Source organism: Temnothorax americanus, unplaced genomic scaffold (assembly GCF_048541705.1).
Source record: "Temnothorax americanus isolate GAGA-0224 unplaced genomic scaffold, ASM4854170v1 Scaffold30, whole genome shotgun sequence".
In the NCBI taxonomy this organism is placed as follows: domain Eukaryota; kingdom Metazoa; phylum Arthropoda; class Insecta; order Hymenoptera; family Formicidae; genus Temnothorax; species Temnothorax americanus.
The window spans coordinates 1394262-1409694 of record NW_027509443.1 but is presented as its reverse complement, the minus strand read 5'-3'; the positions used below and the strand labels follow the sequence as shown (position 1 = coordinate 1409694).

The window sequence follows — 15433 nt, the reverse complement described above, 5'->3', positions numbered from 1 at the left end:
AATTCAGTGTCTGGCTGATGTCGTCCTCTGCTATTCATGGCATTCGTGCCGCCGCGATACTTGTGATACTTGGTGGCGAAAGGGAGTAAGGAGCATATGGAGCATATGACACGTCGCGGCCGGCGCGGCGCGCGGCGGCAGGGGCGGCAGGGCTCCCTGACCCAAGACCCAATCAACTCAGTCGTGCTCAGTCGTGCTTCAAGCTTCAACCGTTTGCGTTTACGCGTAGTGCCTAGTGCCAGAGTGCCAGTGCCGTTCGTCGTGAGGAACGGGAACGCGATCGAGATCGTCCCGTGACGAGCGAGCGAGAGAGAGAGAGAGAGAGAGAGAGAGAGAGAGAGAGACGCGAATCCGCGAAAGTCCAGGGCATCGAACGTCGCCGCCGACGATATTAGCTCGCGGTTAAGTCGGATTCCCAGGTACGAATCTCTCGAACATCGAAATACACGTGGCAGTGTTTTTCGCTACGACCACGCGTTCCGCTGGACGCCCCGCGCGCCCGTGCCTTCCTTCGTCCGTTTTATCGATCCCCATAAAGCCATTTTCGCGCCCAATCTTTCCGAGAAGAGAAAACCGGTTTGCAGGTATCGCGGGTTAAAATATGATTGACGTTGGGTCTATTCGAGCTTGTCTATACGAGTCGCCACTGACCCGTGAATGAAAGCTTTTCGCCGCTTATTACCGCGGCGTCAGCAGCTCATTTGTGTTCAATCGTTAATTGCCCTTGGCGACGGCAGAATTCGGTCTTCAACCGACTTTTACCTAACAGTATATTTTGATAGATCATGGCATACTTTCTTTGTAAACTTTTTGAATTTTTGCAATATCTTCAAAATTGAAGAAAATATAGTACACGAAAATGTGCGTGACGTCATAATGTTGTTGCGAAATCTTTTAAAATTGCCGTCATCAAAGAAACTTTAAAAAGCTATAACTTTCTCAAATTTGGGTTTTTTTTTTTTTATTCAAAAAGTACTAAAAATCGGCTTAGATTCTCTACATTAATTATGGATACCGCTTAATAAAAAAATTTTACTTGAAAACCCAATTATTATTTGGACGTTTCGGAGCCGCGCTATATTTATATTAGGACGATATCAGATCCGTCGTTTCAAAAAAGTTTTGCTAATAATGAAAAAATATTCACAATTTTATAAAAATATTTAGTACATAGCATATATAGTATTGTACAAAGTTTAAATTGTAAATATTTTAACATAATTTATAATTGTACCACAGATTTCAATCTTGCAGTTTGTGACGATCCGATTTACAATTGCAATTTAATAAGAGAGGTGTTATTTGAGAAATTACAGCACTAAAATCGCTATAAAATAAATGAGTTTGTAGAAGAAAAGAATAATAATGATTTTTTTTCCTTTGATGTGACTTTAACGATAAATCAAACAGTCATATTTGACGACGTGATCATTTATGTTTACCGGCTGACATTGACGAATCCGGTTTTACATTGTGAATCAATATAACATTCGTAAGTGTATTACGTACCAAAATAAAATTAGAAACGCAACTCTGCCAAATTCAGCGAACGTAATGTCGTAGCGAAGGTGTGGCTTGTAATATCAATTTGTTTTTTGTCTAATTATCTATAAATACCATAAATGCGCGTCGAGCATGTAAATTTATCTTACACATAACATTTATAGGTGTTTAACGTGTTCGTCCACGTGATGTAACGAAGAACAAACCTCTGTACATACGATACGGAGTTATCAGATAATTTTTGCGCACGAACTGCAAATGTTTTCGATAGTGAGATTTTAAAGAAAGAAGAAAACTGAAAACTGAAGAATGGAAGATGAGATATTATTTCGTGAACAAAAGTGTCGAACAACATGAAGGTTATTAACGTAACAAAAATGTAATAAAATTGTGAATATAACATATAGTTTTGCGATTTTACACGTTTTTAGTACTGATAAATTATTTAAATGAAAGAATCGATATAAACCTCTGATTCTTTTAGGAAGGTATATTGTTTCACGAATAAAACGCGTGGCACCAAAGTTTACATTTATTTACTTGTAAAATGAGATTGCAAACTTATTACTGAGTTTCAACGCGAATTCTTTTGTATTTCTATTATAATTTTGTTCTTATAATTGTTATCACGCGAACAAGACGTGTACACGATTAATGACGTGACATTTTCCTGCAATTGTACACTTGTGTTAATTACATAAGAATGCGAATAATTGCTCTTCGCAGAAGCAGAAGCATGAACGGACCACTTCGAAATATCTAACATATAACTCTGACGAAAGTTTGAAAATTACTGCGAATTCCGCAATTGTGCATGGAATTGTCTGATATCTCGCTCAGCTTTTCTTTCCGATAGAATCTTTCTGATTGAAATATTCCGCTTTTGCGAAAATATCCCCCGCGATGTAGACAGCTGTGCGGCCGAGTGTCATAACGCGTGTCATCGAATCGGCGAGCGATTGTGATTAATTTTATCAACCGTCCGTAGATACGTAATCCAAGTGATTCACACATTCACAAGTCGAATAATGTTTGTAAGTGCAAAATCTGTACCCGGAAGCGTCATGTTAAGACAATTTGAAATAAAGTGCTCTCTTTCATTAGTGGTAGAAATACTGGATGAAGGTAACGACCAGTAAGGAACGAGTAAGTTCGATAATTGAAGAATTTGCGAATTTGCTGTTTTCAAGCAACTTGAAAAAATCAATTAAACTTTAATGTTTACAATTTCAAAATTTACGTGTTTTAATTCTCTTTCTCAACTTTATAAAATTTAATTAATTTATATTTTTTATAATACACACACAAATTTTACTCGAGAAACTATATGCCACACAGAGAATTGGTGACGGAAGAATATTGTTGAACAACATAAGTAGTTGTTTTATTTATAATTTGTCTAATTTATAATTTTATTTTATATATAAGCTATTATAAAGTTTTTATTTTCTTTCTTGCTGCTATTTATATACCTTTATTCCTCTTTTATTATTTACTATTTCACAGTAACAAGATTAATCAATATTTTGGTTTTTCGGTAATCTCGTAAATTTTCCATAGGATCTAAAGTCTCCGTATTGGCGTCTATCGTAATGCGCATATCCTGCTATATTTCATCCGTCAACTGCAACATTGCCCGAACTTGCGCAATGATATAATATGCTGACACGTGATAAATCTATACGTGAGAATTGATTGTAAATTTCGGAAAACTGCAAGTTACTAATGAATTTATCTCGTTAGCTGTAAGTTGAGATATTCTGAAAGGATACGTTAATTGGAACTAGCGAACGTTTGAAACTGTTGCTGGTACTTGTTGATTCTTATTGAACAGAAAATATACATGTATACTGCATGGACGAATATCAAAAATAGTTATCTCAAGTGTTCGAGCGAATATTGGATCGTTGAATTTCTAAACTTATCGATTTATCAAAAAAAAAAGTTATATTATAGTTTGCTCACGTATTTGCGCGAATTAAATTTGTAAAAGATTTAAAAAGTATTTTTTTTTTAAATTAAAAAGTCACAAAAACGACGGATATATAATTACGTGTCACATTATATGTAATATTAACGTAATCGATACGAAAAAATGTGATAAGTTCGCCAGATTTTAACGTTCATCGACTGATCTCCACCTCGAATTCAATATTTTCAAGACATTTATTCAGAGCTGAATCTCTTTATTTCATTTTTAATTCTTTATTATTGTTTGCCAATGAGCATCGGACGCAAGATAAAAAAAAAAAACATGAAACCGAGTGAGTTATCTGTTTAGCGCTGCAATGTTATACCGGGAATGTGAACCCTCATCTTTAATTACAATGTGTAAGCAGTTATAAGAAATGCCATTGAGTGACTAGACATTAGAGCAGACGGCTACTGACATAACAACCTTATATTTGCAAAACAATATCGTATTTTGCAAATTTTAATTGTCACATAAATGCGATTTTAAAATTAATTAGAATAAAAAATAGATAGAGAGAGAAACCTGTGATACATATATGTTGCATCGTTTTCCAATTATTCTCGCTCTGCTCTTTATCTTTCTCACGTGATGCTATAGATTTATCAATTCACAGTTTTATTAACTTTGTGACTTTGATTCTCGTGGATCAGTCGATTCGTCCCGACCCTTGACTATATGGGGCATTGAAGACGTCTTACGCGTAATTGAATTGCATGTGGATTACAGAGTTTCATCTCTCTTCCATGCTAAGAAGTCTATTAATAAAAAGCAATTAATAAATTTCTTAATAGCAATTTTACTCTATATACATATTAATTATAGGAGAAAAGAAAAACAGAAATATCTAAAACAGAGGAAAATAAATTTATTAGACGTAAACACAAGAACGAAAAGATCTGCAATTTCCGAAAATATTTTTTTCAAATATAATTGCCTCAAAGAGAATATAAGCTTTATTTTTCCTTGAGAAATTGACGGTAAAAACTTCACAGTAGAATTGTTCAGATTCCTCAGGTTCGTATACCTGTTCCAGTTCCAAGTTCACATTGTCGCTCATCCTTATAGTCCAGCACGTGGTCGCGCGACACAACATATTGCGCAAGCCCGGGCGACTCCGATATCGTAATTTAAATATAGAAATCACTGGTGTACGTGCTACGAGCGTAACAGCTGATGTCGCGTGTTTTTCAGGTATCCTCGTGATCGTATAGGTATTCCCAGAGGACGGCACGTCGACGTGCGTCAAACGTGTATATAGGTGGCAAAGGTGGAGAAGCGTCGCGTCAACCAACTTCGAAACCGGCGGGAAGACATGACGCAACGCGGCCGACAGCGAATCGATTAAACACCGAAAAGCGGGAAGCGAATCGGCCTCAGTCGCGAAGTCGACCGCCGATCGATGAGAATATATCCACGCCTGACTGCGCCGAAGAAACGAACGTGCGAAAACCTTTCTTCCTCTCCGTCGGCACCGCGCCCACCAGCGTCTCACGTTCTCACACTGATAACACATTTGCGACGTACATTCGCGGTAAACGGCGAAAATGGCTCTCTTCCGGAAGTTCAACGGTAAGTGCTGGTCAATTGATGATTATTAACCGCATAACGAGCCGTGATTTGATCTAGCTATCCCACATTTTTTGGTCACATTTATTATGATCTCTGGTTTTATCGATTTTTACTTTTATTATTCTATTTTATCCTATATAAATATGTACCAATCTATTATCTTCATTATTAAATATGAAGATTCTTCGAAACTGGAACCATATTGTTTCAGTATTTATAATTGATATACTGGTTATTTCGTGAGCGCCATATGCGGTGTGTTATAAATGCAAATGTACCTTCGACTTTAATAAAGTCGTAATCCTACTTTTATACAGACATTATTTTTGCGTGTCTAAGGGACATAGGTATTTAATATCTATAATATTCGGAATAGATGTGAATTTAAAAACTGTACCGGTTTCAATTTTTCGCTAGTAAATATCGATAGGTCAGTGTTCAATATCTTCGCCAATATATATTGGCTAGCATCCCTGGGACTTCAGTAAACAAATTCCAAAGTCGCATATATGCTTTCTTCACAGTCAAATATAGAATAGAAATAATCAGACAAATGCATAACTGACTTGGTCACATAGAGGGAAAATGCAATTGCACGTAGTTGAAAAGAACTCTAAACTTGCCTCGTGTATCGATATTCCTTTTAATATGAGAGACACGTGTTTTTCAACATATTTTTTAGCAAAAATCTTATTTCCAGAAAAAAAATTTATCTCTGTCTCGACATTATTCTTTGGAGGAGACTCTATGAAGTGATTTTTATAAATATTGTGCAACAGTGTGTCGATTTGCATTATTCCATTAGTTACAAGATTTCCTAAATGATAGGCATCATTGGAAATGATAAGCATTACATAATCGCCTGAGTGCGCGCGGGCAATTCATACAAAAATCGCGCATGGATTGATAGCCGACGCATGATATCGAGCGACACACACGACTTCACGACGTAACAACGTTACCGAACGGAAATTCAAATTAGCAAACATTGCGCATCGTATTACGCGTATATACACGTCACGTGCAATGCATCGGTATTTTTCCGACATATAGCTTCATCCAAGCGCTTCCATCCAAGTCTTAAATTTCGTACAAACTATCTGTAACACGAGCTGCTATTTTGCGACGTTCACTTTGCAGAAATAGACCTATGGAGTAGGCACATTGCTCGTCCACGGTCATCTAACGCTGGCACATTTTCTGTTCTTAAAAAAATATCTGTATATAATACGCGCGCGAATCAATATTTATAGTACGCACGATTTATCAAAGTATATAGATCGATATTGTACAGAGTGCGCCAGAAAAATCGATCTAAATCTTTAACGATGATTTCTCTTTGAAAAACTGTGAGCCAGATAATACAATGAAATTGAAAAGAGTCGATTTTTTAATTCAGGTTTTAGAAAATTGTATATAAAAAGTTATCACACACATTTGTAATTTTTTTCTTGTTAAGATTTGAATTCTTTGACAATCTTAAATTAAAATTTTTTAATTTTTACTTTGTAGTTTTTTTATGTAGGACATTTAAATTTAATTCAACAGATTTCTTATCAGCAAAATAATTGCAACGGTAGGTTTTGGACACACTATATATATTTATAGCTGTACGAACAGGATGTTAATGAGGTGAATGACTTATAGCGTTTTTCACTGGCAGAACTGGTGCGCACTCAATGCACATTAAAGCCGTTGTACACTGATTTAAGTCTCTAATATTTAAAGTAAAATGCAAATATTTCGACTGATAAAATACTCAGTACATATTTTACCAAATAGTGCAATAAAGAATATTGAGGATTTCATGATTTAACCCGATTATATTAAACATACACTTTACGTTGGTTTGTGTACGACAGCTTTAATGTGCACTGAGTGTGCACCGGCTCTGCCAGTGAAAAACGCTATTACATTTAATGCGTGCGAAATTGTCTGGAAGACTATGCCGTAAATGTGATCTTCCTGTCTGAATCTATATATTGTATATTTTCTATGAGATCTCTCTCTCTCTCTGTGTGAGTGAATGAGCGAAAGACAGAATGTGTGTGTTAGTATTAGTGTGTTATAAATATTATTGTGATTCACATGTGACCTACGAGTACGTATAATTATCATGTACGATAAAAAAAATATTATATTATTCGGAGCGCGATGATTTAAAATATAGCTTGTTTTGTCGTATTGCGTAATGCGTTACATATACATATATTCTTGCTTTTTTCATACATGCAACTTGATACAATTTAAATTGCAGCTTGCGATTTGTATTTGCATACGTCATTTCGTAGTCGTAAGTAACACAACGTCGCGTACTTTTGTCGATTATTTAAATGTTCTCTGACCTTTGAACACACGTGTAGTTGCTCGAATCAATAACATGGAAAATATACGAATATTACGAAAATATCTCAAACAACATTAGAAGAAAATAGATACAAAGAAATCAGATATTGCATTGAATTATTCACTAAACTGTAATTCGTTAAAGAATCGATTATAAATAAAATTAAGTTTTTTTTAAGTAAATTTTATCAAATTGAATGAAACTTAAAATTTGTTACAATTTATTTAAATAATAAATTAAATTTTAACAAAAATTTAATTTATCTACTGAATTACTTATGTGATTAAAAATTTGTGATAAATTATATTTTATATTAAATTTTTATTAGCGAAAAATTAATCCCGAATTTATTGACAAATCTGTAACTGTTTAATCTATAAACGATTTATATGTCAGAAATATCCCAGGTAGTACATACACGTTTCAGAAATGTTTTATAAGCGTTTTTCCGAAACGTTTTATAACCGATTTCTAGAAACGTTTTTCATGAGTAAAAATGTTCATTCGAAAAACGTTTGTGTGTGTGTGTGTGTGTGATGGAACGTTTCTTTTCCGATAAAATAACGTTTAAAAAACTATTATAGAAACGTTTTGTTTTAATGATAAAGACATTTAAAATTCCTACTTTTCACGTCTTTTGAACGTGTTTATGACGTCTTTGAGACATGTGTGAGAATATGCATATACCATCTATGACGTCTATTTTTTTTTTTTTGAAGAAATTCCTGAATTGGTGCACACACACATTCATGCAATAAGTTAAAGTGAAACAAAATATACTTGTCTCACTCTAACAGCTAACTTAATTGCATTACTGATGTGCACCAGTTCAGGAAGTTCTTCAAAACGGAATACATGTATAAATGTTTTTTTAATGCACAATGGCCACGTTTAGCAGAACGTTTATTTTGCAACTGTTGGAAGTTTTTCTAAGCTCAGATTTGTCCGATGACAAATAGATTAAGACCGGTAGGAAAAAATTAATTTAAGTAAATATAAAAGTGGATAACGTGCATTTATAAAATAACTTATTTTGTGCAATAATTAGTGCTATATAAATTTAAATGTTTCAAAAAAGGCTATTAAAGCTGTTATATCTATATATATAAAACAAAGTCGGGTTAGTTACACCATTTATAACTCAAGAACGGCTGGACAGATTTTAATGATCTATGATTTGTTGGATTCGTCTCCGCCCCGAATAGCATAATAACTAAAAACAAAAAATTAGAAAAATACCGGGGCCGGGGCGAATCCCGGCGGGGCATGCTAGTATATAAATAATGCAAATTATAATTTTGAAAAAAAAATTTTGCAAATAGGTATTTTTGTTAACTGTAGAAATGTAAAAAATACGTTTCTTAAATGGTTTTAAAAACATTTTTGTTCAAACGTTTTTTAATGGTTTTTTTTGCGGTTATGAAACTATGTATACGTTTAAAAAACGTATATGAAACTAATATGTGCTATACCTGGGTATATTGCTCATATCAACATCCAAAAATAATATTAAACCGAATCAGTTTGATCTTAACGGCTAGTGATTTAAAAATGAAAATATTGCATTATGCGACATGGAAATGATAAAAAATGTCTTAATGTATAAAACTAAGCAGTGAGCTATCAATTAAAAATTCCCGCTCATCGTGTTCCGTAATTATCAATAATTCAATAAGACTACGCGTGCCATCATTAATATGAGAGAGAACGGTAAAATTGTTCGATCAGGTACGCAGTTACGTATCATGACCTTCTGTATTTGCGTCAATGCTTTTCCTTGAACGGGATTCTCTTGAAATATGGTCAGGGTTGTCTGCGATTATTAACGAGTTGCATCCTAATAAGTACATCAGGATAATTGAGTTTGTAGTTTACAAAGTTTACAAACATAAAATATCATCAACCATGTGTTTCAGTGAGATACTATGCATATTACATTATGCTTAAATTCTAATAATAGAAAAAAGATAATGCAATAATAATAAAATTATTAATACATTAACTTTATAAAAAATAAAGTAATCTTATTAAAAATAACAGGAATAATTTTATATAAGTTAATGCCTCAAAAAATATCCTTCTATTCTTATTATATCCTTATCTTGTTTTTTTTATGATATAATATCACAAGATGAGCACGTACTTGCAGCTGCACTATTCTCGTTGGATATCAAGTACTTAATAGAACACAAGATGTTTATTGTCGAAGATATATCGTTTATTCTTGATTTAAGATTATTAGATATTATGTGCCGATTCAAAGGTCATTCTCGACTCTGCGTTATAGCGGAGCGGACAGAAATGCCTCGCGTTATACGATGTCCACTCTCGTATTATTCCGACATGATATATGTATATGTGACTACTGCTTTAATAAAAAAATTAGTATAGTAGACATTGCAAAAGGTTTAATAACTGTAATAGTAATAATGATGATTAAAATAAAACAATAATAATGATTTTAATGATAACTTACAACTTAAAAATATCATAGCCTCGTAAACTTATAATCTAAGCAAAATGTCTAAGCAATATATTTTAATAACAATTATAAACTTGTTTAATGAAAAGTCTTTTAGATATCGAATTATTTATTAAATCACACATTCTTATAAATTGCTAACAAATTATTATCATAAGAAAAATATCGTAGCAAATCGATATAGTTATCCTACCTGACTCTCTAGCAACAGGTATTCACGTGTGTTACAGAGAAAATTCCTCGAAGAGGGATCCTGGGGGCGATGATGTTCCTAGCTTGCATGTTTTCGTACGTCATTCGTACCAATTTATCCATAACCATTGTCGCCATGGTAAACACTACAAGCAAAGACGGTGGCGTCGGGCCAGCCTGCACTAGGATAGCGGATATGAAAAGCAATAAGACCGTCGTGCTCAAAGATGTAAGTCTGCGCGTGTTTGCACAAATTAATGTACTATCAATCCAACGTAACTATTAATAAAAATATTGTGAATAATATTACATTATACATCATAGAATGCAATACGCTCACTGCGAGCATTTTTTTTTATCAGTAGATATTTCTTCATGTAATATAGAGTTTTCTTATCGTAGAAAGAGCATGTCCCGCAACTATATAAATGTATTTTTTTTCTTACATTTTAGTTTGGGGAGCGTTTCGAATGGAACCAACATATCCAAGGACTGTTACTATCAGGATACTTTTACGGTGTTCTGCCGGCTAGTGTACCAGCTGGACTCTTAGCCGAAAAATACGGAGGCTCTAAAGTTGTGGCGTAAGATATTAAAATAGTTAAAATAACTTAAAATTACTGCCTAATCGTTTATCTACGATTACATTATCTCACTTTTTATCTTCATGACTTTAGATTCGCTACATTGATACCCGCAGTATTAAATCTTCTGATGCCTTGGGCTGCTACTGTCCATTACGGTTTTGTTTTTGCACTCCGTTTTGTTATGGGATTTTTTGGAGTAAGTCCTAATTACTAATTAATCTATACGTCTTTTCTAATTGTAAGCAAGATTATTATGTTTAATAACATTATGTAAACCACATTAATTTTCAAATCAGATATATAAGACTTCATTAAGAGTAATATATTAATTTATAGGGTGCCGTTTATCCCGCTCTCCATGCGATGATTGCCAGATGGGTGCCTCCTGGTGAGAAAGGCATGTTTGTGTGGACTATGCAAGGTACTATTCTTTTATCTCTTTATTTCTTTAATAAAATTTTTTTTCGAGAATATATGTATTCATGTGTACTGTTTTTTATTAAAGGTGGTCCATTTGGAACCGTGGTAACATTCGCCTTATGTGGCGCAGTAATCAGTGCTTACGGGTGGACAACTGCATACTACGTTACAAGCGGACTTATGTTAGTTTTTTATGCTTTGTGGGTATTTCTAATATACGATACACCGGAGTTGCATCCTAATATCACGGAGAAGGAGAAAACGTACATAAAAGAACAAATAGGCACTTCAGTCTCAAAACAAAAGGTATGATATACATTTGTCAAATAAAATATTAAATAATAAAAAAAACTATAAATAAGGAATAATTATAAAATAAACTAATGCTTATATCTTTTGTCCACAGGTCCAACTACCGGTGAAGGCAGTCGCTACATCCGCACCGTTCCTAGTATTATTGTGGGCCCACTTTGCAAACATGTGGGGTATTTATTTCATCGCCACAAACGGACCTAAATACACGTTGGAAGTCCTCGGTTTTAATATGAAATCGGTATTGTTCTCGTGATTTTGTTTTATGAAGAAACTTCAAGATTGTAACATTTTTATCTTGTCATTACTAAAAATGTTCCTAATATTTTATGTATAGGGGGGCGCAATAACTGGATTACCATACATAGCTAGACTAGGGGCTGGAGTGTTATTTGCAGCGGCAGGCGATTATGTGCGAAGGAAGAAATTCTTATCTTTAGGCTGGATAAGGAAGATATTTATGCTTTTCTGTAAGTAATTTGAAACGGTTACGTCTGTTGTAACTTCGGAATTGAGACATTAAAATGTATGTATCTAGACAATTGTTATCTAACCGATAATTCACAAATATAACTGTTAACAGCTCACTTGGGACCTGCAGCTTGTCTGATAGCGATGACATACGTGGGTTGCGATGCTACTACTGCGATGATAATGTTAATACTGGCGTTGGCCTTCAATGGGGCCGCCTGCCAGACTAGCTTACAGAATCACCAAGACTTGGCACCGAACTATGCCGGTTCCTTATACGGAATTATGAATACATTTGGCAGTTTCCCCGGATTTATCATTCCACCTATTATTGGCGCTTTGACTAATGAAAAAGTATGTTATTACTTTACTACATCAAAATTACGTTGAAAACATAAAGAAATTTTCTAGCCTTTGAACGTGCAAACTATTTGAGGAAAAAGTGTACATAAAATAATTATATATATTCTTCATATTTTTATGCATTTATTTTGTTATTATACATAACTGTAGATACTTTTTATATTACTTTTTATTTTACTTATATTCTCTAATATATTTTACGTTTTATAGAACGGCGTGGAAGAATGGCGTGTAATGTTTTGGATATCGGCGGTAGTGTTTATATCGGCAACAGTCCTCTTTTGGCTATTCGGATCTGCGGAAATTCAACCATGGAACGATTCGAGTCAGGTAAAAGTGCCTACGCTTTCCGAAGAGGAGATGCAGATAAACGAAACGACGAAGAAAGATGATGCGGATAATACGGAAGCCGAGGAAAATGAACGTCTCTAGTGATTTAGGAAATAAAAAAAAAATAAAAAAATGTGTGTATTTATGTCTGTACAAAAATTAATAGTTCAATGTTGGGAAGAGAGTGCATCTGAAATTGCAAAATTTGATCTCTGTTAAAATGTCATACTTTATATACGATTACAGACTAACGTTTGTACAGCTTCTAATTGTTAATTTGTAGAAAGATAATCGCTAGATTATTATTAGTACACCGAAATTTGGAACGGGAGAATTGAAATGGATGTACGGAATATATATATATATATATATATATATTCCGTATATATATATTTAAAATAGGTATATATATATTTAATATAGAATATTCAATTATATTATAATATATTTAAAATATTCGTGCTCCAGTTTTACAGATACACGTTGCTAGAATATCACGACATATCTCTTTTGTCTTAATTCGATTTACTTTTTTTAGACACGGAGGTATTTTTTCACTCTCTTTTTTTTACTGTTACTATATAAGACTGTGAAAGTTGAAACTTAGATTTTATACATTTTACGTAATTTTCAAGCGTTTGTATCGTCTCGATTATTTTAGTATTTATATGATATTACGCTTTTGTCATTCATACATTTGAGTGTATCACGGTCGTGATCAGCTAATACCCGAGGGAACTATAGAACGTGATATTCAAACAATGTAATGTATCGGCAAAATGTAAGAATACTCGGTAGTGCATTTCTTATTTCGTGCCAAAGTACACGTATGTTGCTCTCATTAAACACTCGACAAAACTGTCGATATATGCATCTAATGCTAGGTTGAGGAACCTTGGCACTGTCTTCAGGCCAATAAACGCTCGAGGTTACTCGATATTATAAATACATTACGATAGGTATATTTATATCGTTATATATATTTCTTGCTATACGTAATGAACCCTTTGCGAGGTGATTTCATAACTGTGATAAATATTGGCAGTAATTTACGCACAACAGTTTAACCGCGGTACTTGACCTATAGTCTCGATTTTTTGAGACTATAAATCATGTACCATTTTAAAGGGCATTTCAAATACTTAAATACGAAAAATCTCGATTTATGCAATAATTACTTGAACCCCATTGGTCACGTATAACAAGAAATCTTTATGTACCCTTCCCGTCGTTTACGAGCGCTCAACTGTGTACAAATGTGTAGTTGTAGCGATAAAAGCAACTCATCTTCTAATTTTCATTTATGAGGTGCATTCGTGAGAAAGGCGACAATGTCAAGCGATCGAATCCTTTGCTTCCAAAGAAAGACATTGCGTTCGTGAACAAGCGGAAGAGAAATATATTACGTAGATCGTGAGAAGTGTTACTTGTACAATTGTACATTAGAAATTGTACGTCCGCACTATAGGAAAATAAGAGATGCTAAATGTGTTCCTACATTTTCTTTTTTTATTTTAGAAAAGATGATTATTGTTCAAGTCGAATTTTCGACGTAATGTTCATCGTGCTGTCAATAATAATGTTACTACGAATTACTTTAAGATCTATGTGAAGCAAGTATTTAGCAATAATATTTGTTGCGCGTGTGAACTGTAAAAAATGATACATGAACATCACAACTCGCTGTTTTAAAGTAAATTAAATCATAGCGCACATTTATGTTGGCCGTAATATTATTGATTGTTAAGTTGTGCAGACGTGCATACTTTTATTTACACAATAATATGTATATTTTTTAAAATCATTTCACTTTTTATATCTTTTTCTTTATATCATTTTTATGATTAAGTCATGACAGCATTTGTTTTATGAATTTTACATAGTGAAATATAGCGGATTTACACATGTAAGGAATAATCGAATATATTTTGTGCGATTTCATTACATAGTAATAAAGAATGTTATATGTATCCACAAGTGGTCAAATTTATTATTTATTAAATTTTAATTAATTAAGTCTGTTGATTTTCTTGGTTTTTAGACTAACTAATAAAGGAAAAAAACAGGTCAATCTAATACAATTATGCATGTTCTTTTTTATTCATGTCATCTAAATTTCTAAGAAAAATATATTATGTGTACTTTTTTGTATATTAAAATTAGTTTCCTTATCTTTTTTAAAATCCTTATCTTAAAAGTGCATAACGATTATATGTATATAAAATTTATTTCCATTAATTTTTATTATTATATCTGTTCCCAAGATTTTGATAAAAATCGTGCAAGAAACAGCTCTAAATTTATCGACTCTCAGTCTAGTGCAAACTTTTACCGTTAATATTAATATATTATTGATGGATTATTGTCTATGACATTGGTTTAGGCTTAATAATGTGCATTTTTTTATATTGCAAATCATATATTTATTATTTATAATTTTATAAAACAAATAACGCTCCTGTGTTGTCAAGAAAGTAGTAAAACGAAAAACACGAGTGCAAAACGTGATCTTTAATATCTGATGTAATTTAAAATGGAAACGCTCTCGAAGATAATTTTTTGCATCGGAATTTCGAAATAACTTTTGTCATGGTGCAATGCTAGCGGTGGTAATACTACTTGATTGATTATTTGATTTGTTCATTTACATGATTTATGCACGAATTTTCGCGGACAAATTGGAGGCTGAAATGGAGGCTCAATACCTTGAGCACTATCCAGAGCATTTTAGTTTTAAATGTCGTATCATCGCCGATTTAACTGTATAAACGGCGATAAACAAACTGCAGCTATATATAGTTCATCGCATCGTGTTGCGTTAGGAATGCCGTTCAAGTAACCAGACGAAAAGACGTTTTTAAACGTAAAGATCGAACAGTCTT

General features: G+C 33.4%; 1 protein-coding gene across 2 annotated transcripts; it reads left to right on the top strand.

Moving 5' to 3' along the window:
• Positions 1–171: 171 nt before the first annotated feature.
• Positions 172–14528, top strand: LOC143900758 (sialin). Of its 2 annotated transcripts, XM_077412448.1 has the most exons (12): positions 172–419; positions 2492–2649; positions 4670–5047; positions 10107–10297; positions 10522–10652; positions 10746–10851; positions 10992–11076; positions 11161–11381; positions 11482–11628; positions 11725–11857; positions 11971–12212; positions 12432–14528. In XM_077412448.1, the coding sequence occupies exons 3-12, from the start codon at positions 5023–5025 to the stop codon at positions 12651–12653; spliced, it is 1503 nt and encodes a 500-aa protein (XP_077268574.1). In that variant the 5' UTR covers positions 172–419; positions 2492–2649; positions 4670–5022; the 3' UTR covers positions 12654–14528. The 2 variants fall into 2 exon arrangements, with proteins under 2 accessions (XP_077268574.1, XP_077268573.1); XM_077412447.1 differs by lacking the exon at positions 2492–2649.
• Positions 14529–15433: the final 905 nt, after the last annotated feature.

Excerpts from the sequence above, each read along its gene's own strand:
- LOC143900758 (XM_077412447.1), top strand. The coding sequence starts at position 5,023 with ATGGCTCTCTTCCGGAAGTTCAACG. Across the intron at positions 10,653-10,745 it reads GGAGGCTCTAAAGTTGTGGC|ATTCGCTACATTGATACCCG; the intron begins GTAAGATATTAA and ends TCATGACTTTAG. Across the intron at positions 11,858-11,970 it reads GAAGATATTTATGCTTTTCT|CTCACTTGGGACCTGCAGCT; the intron begins GTAAGTAATTTG and ends AACTGTTAACAG.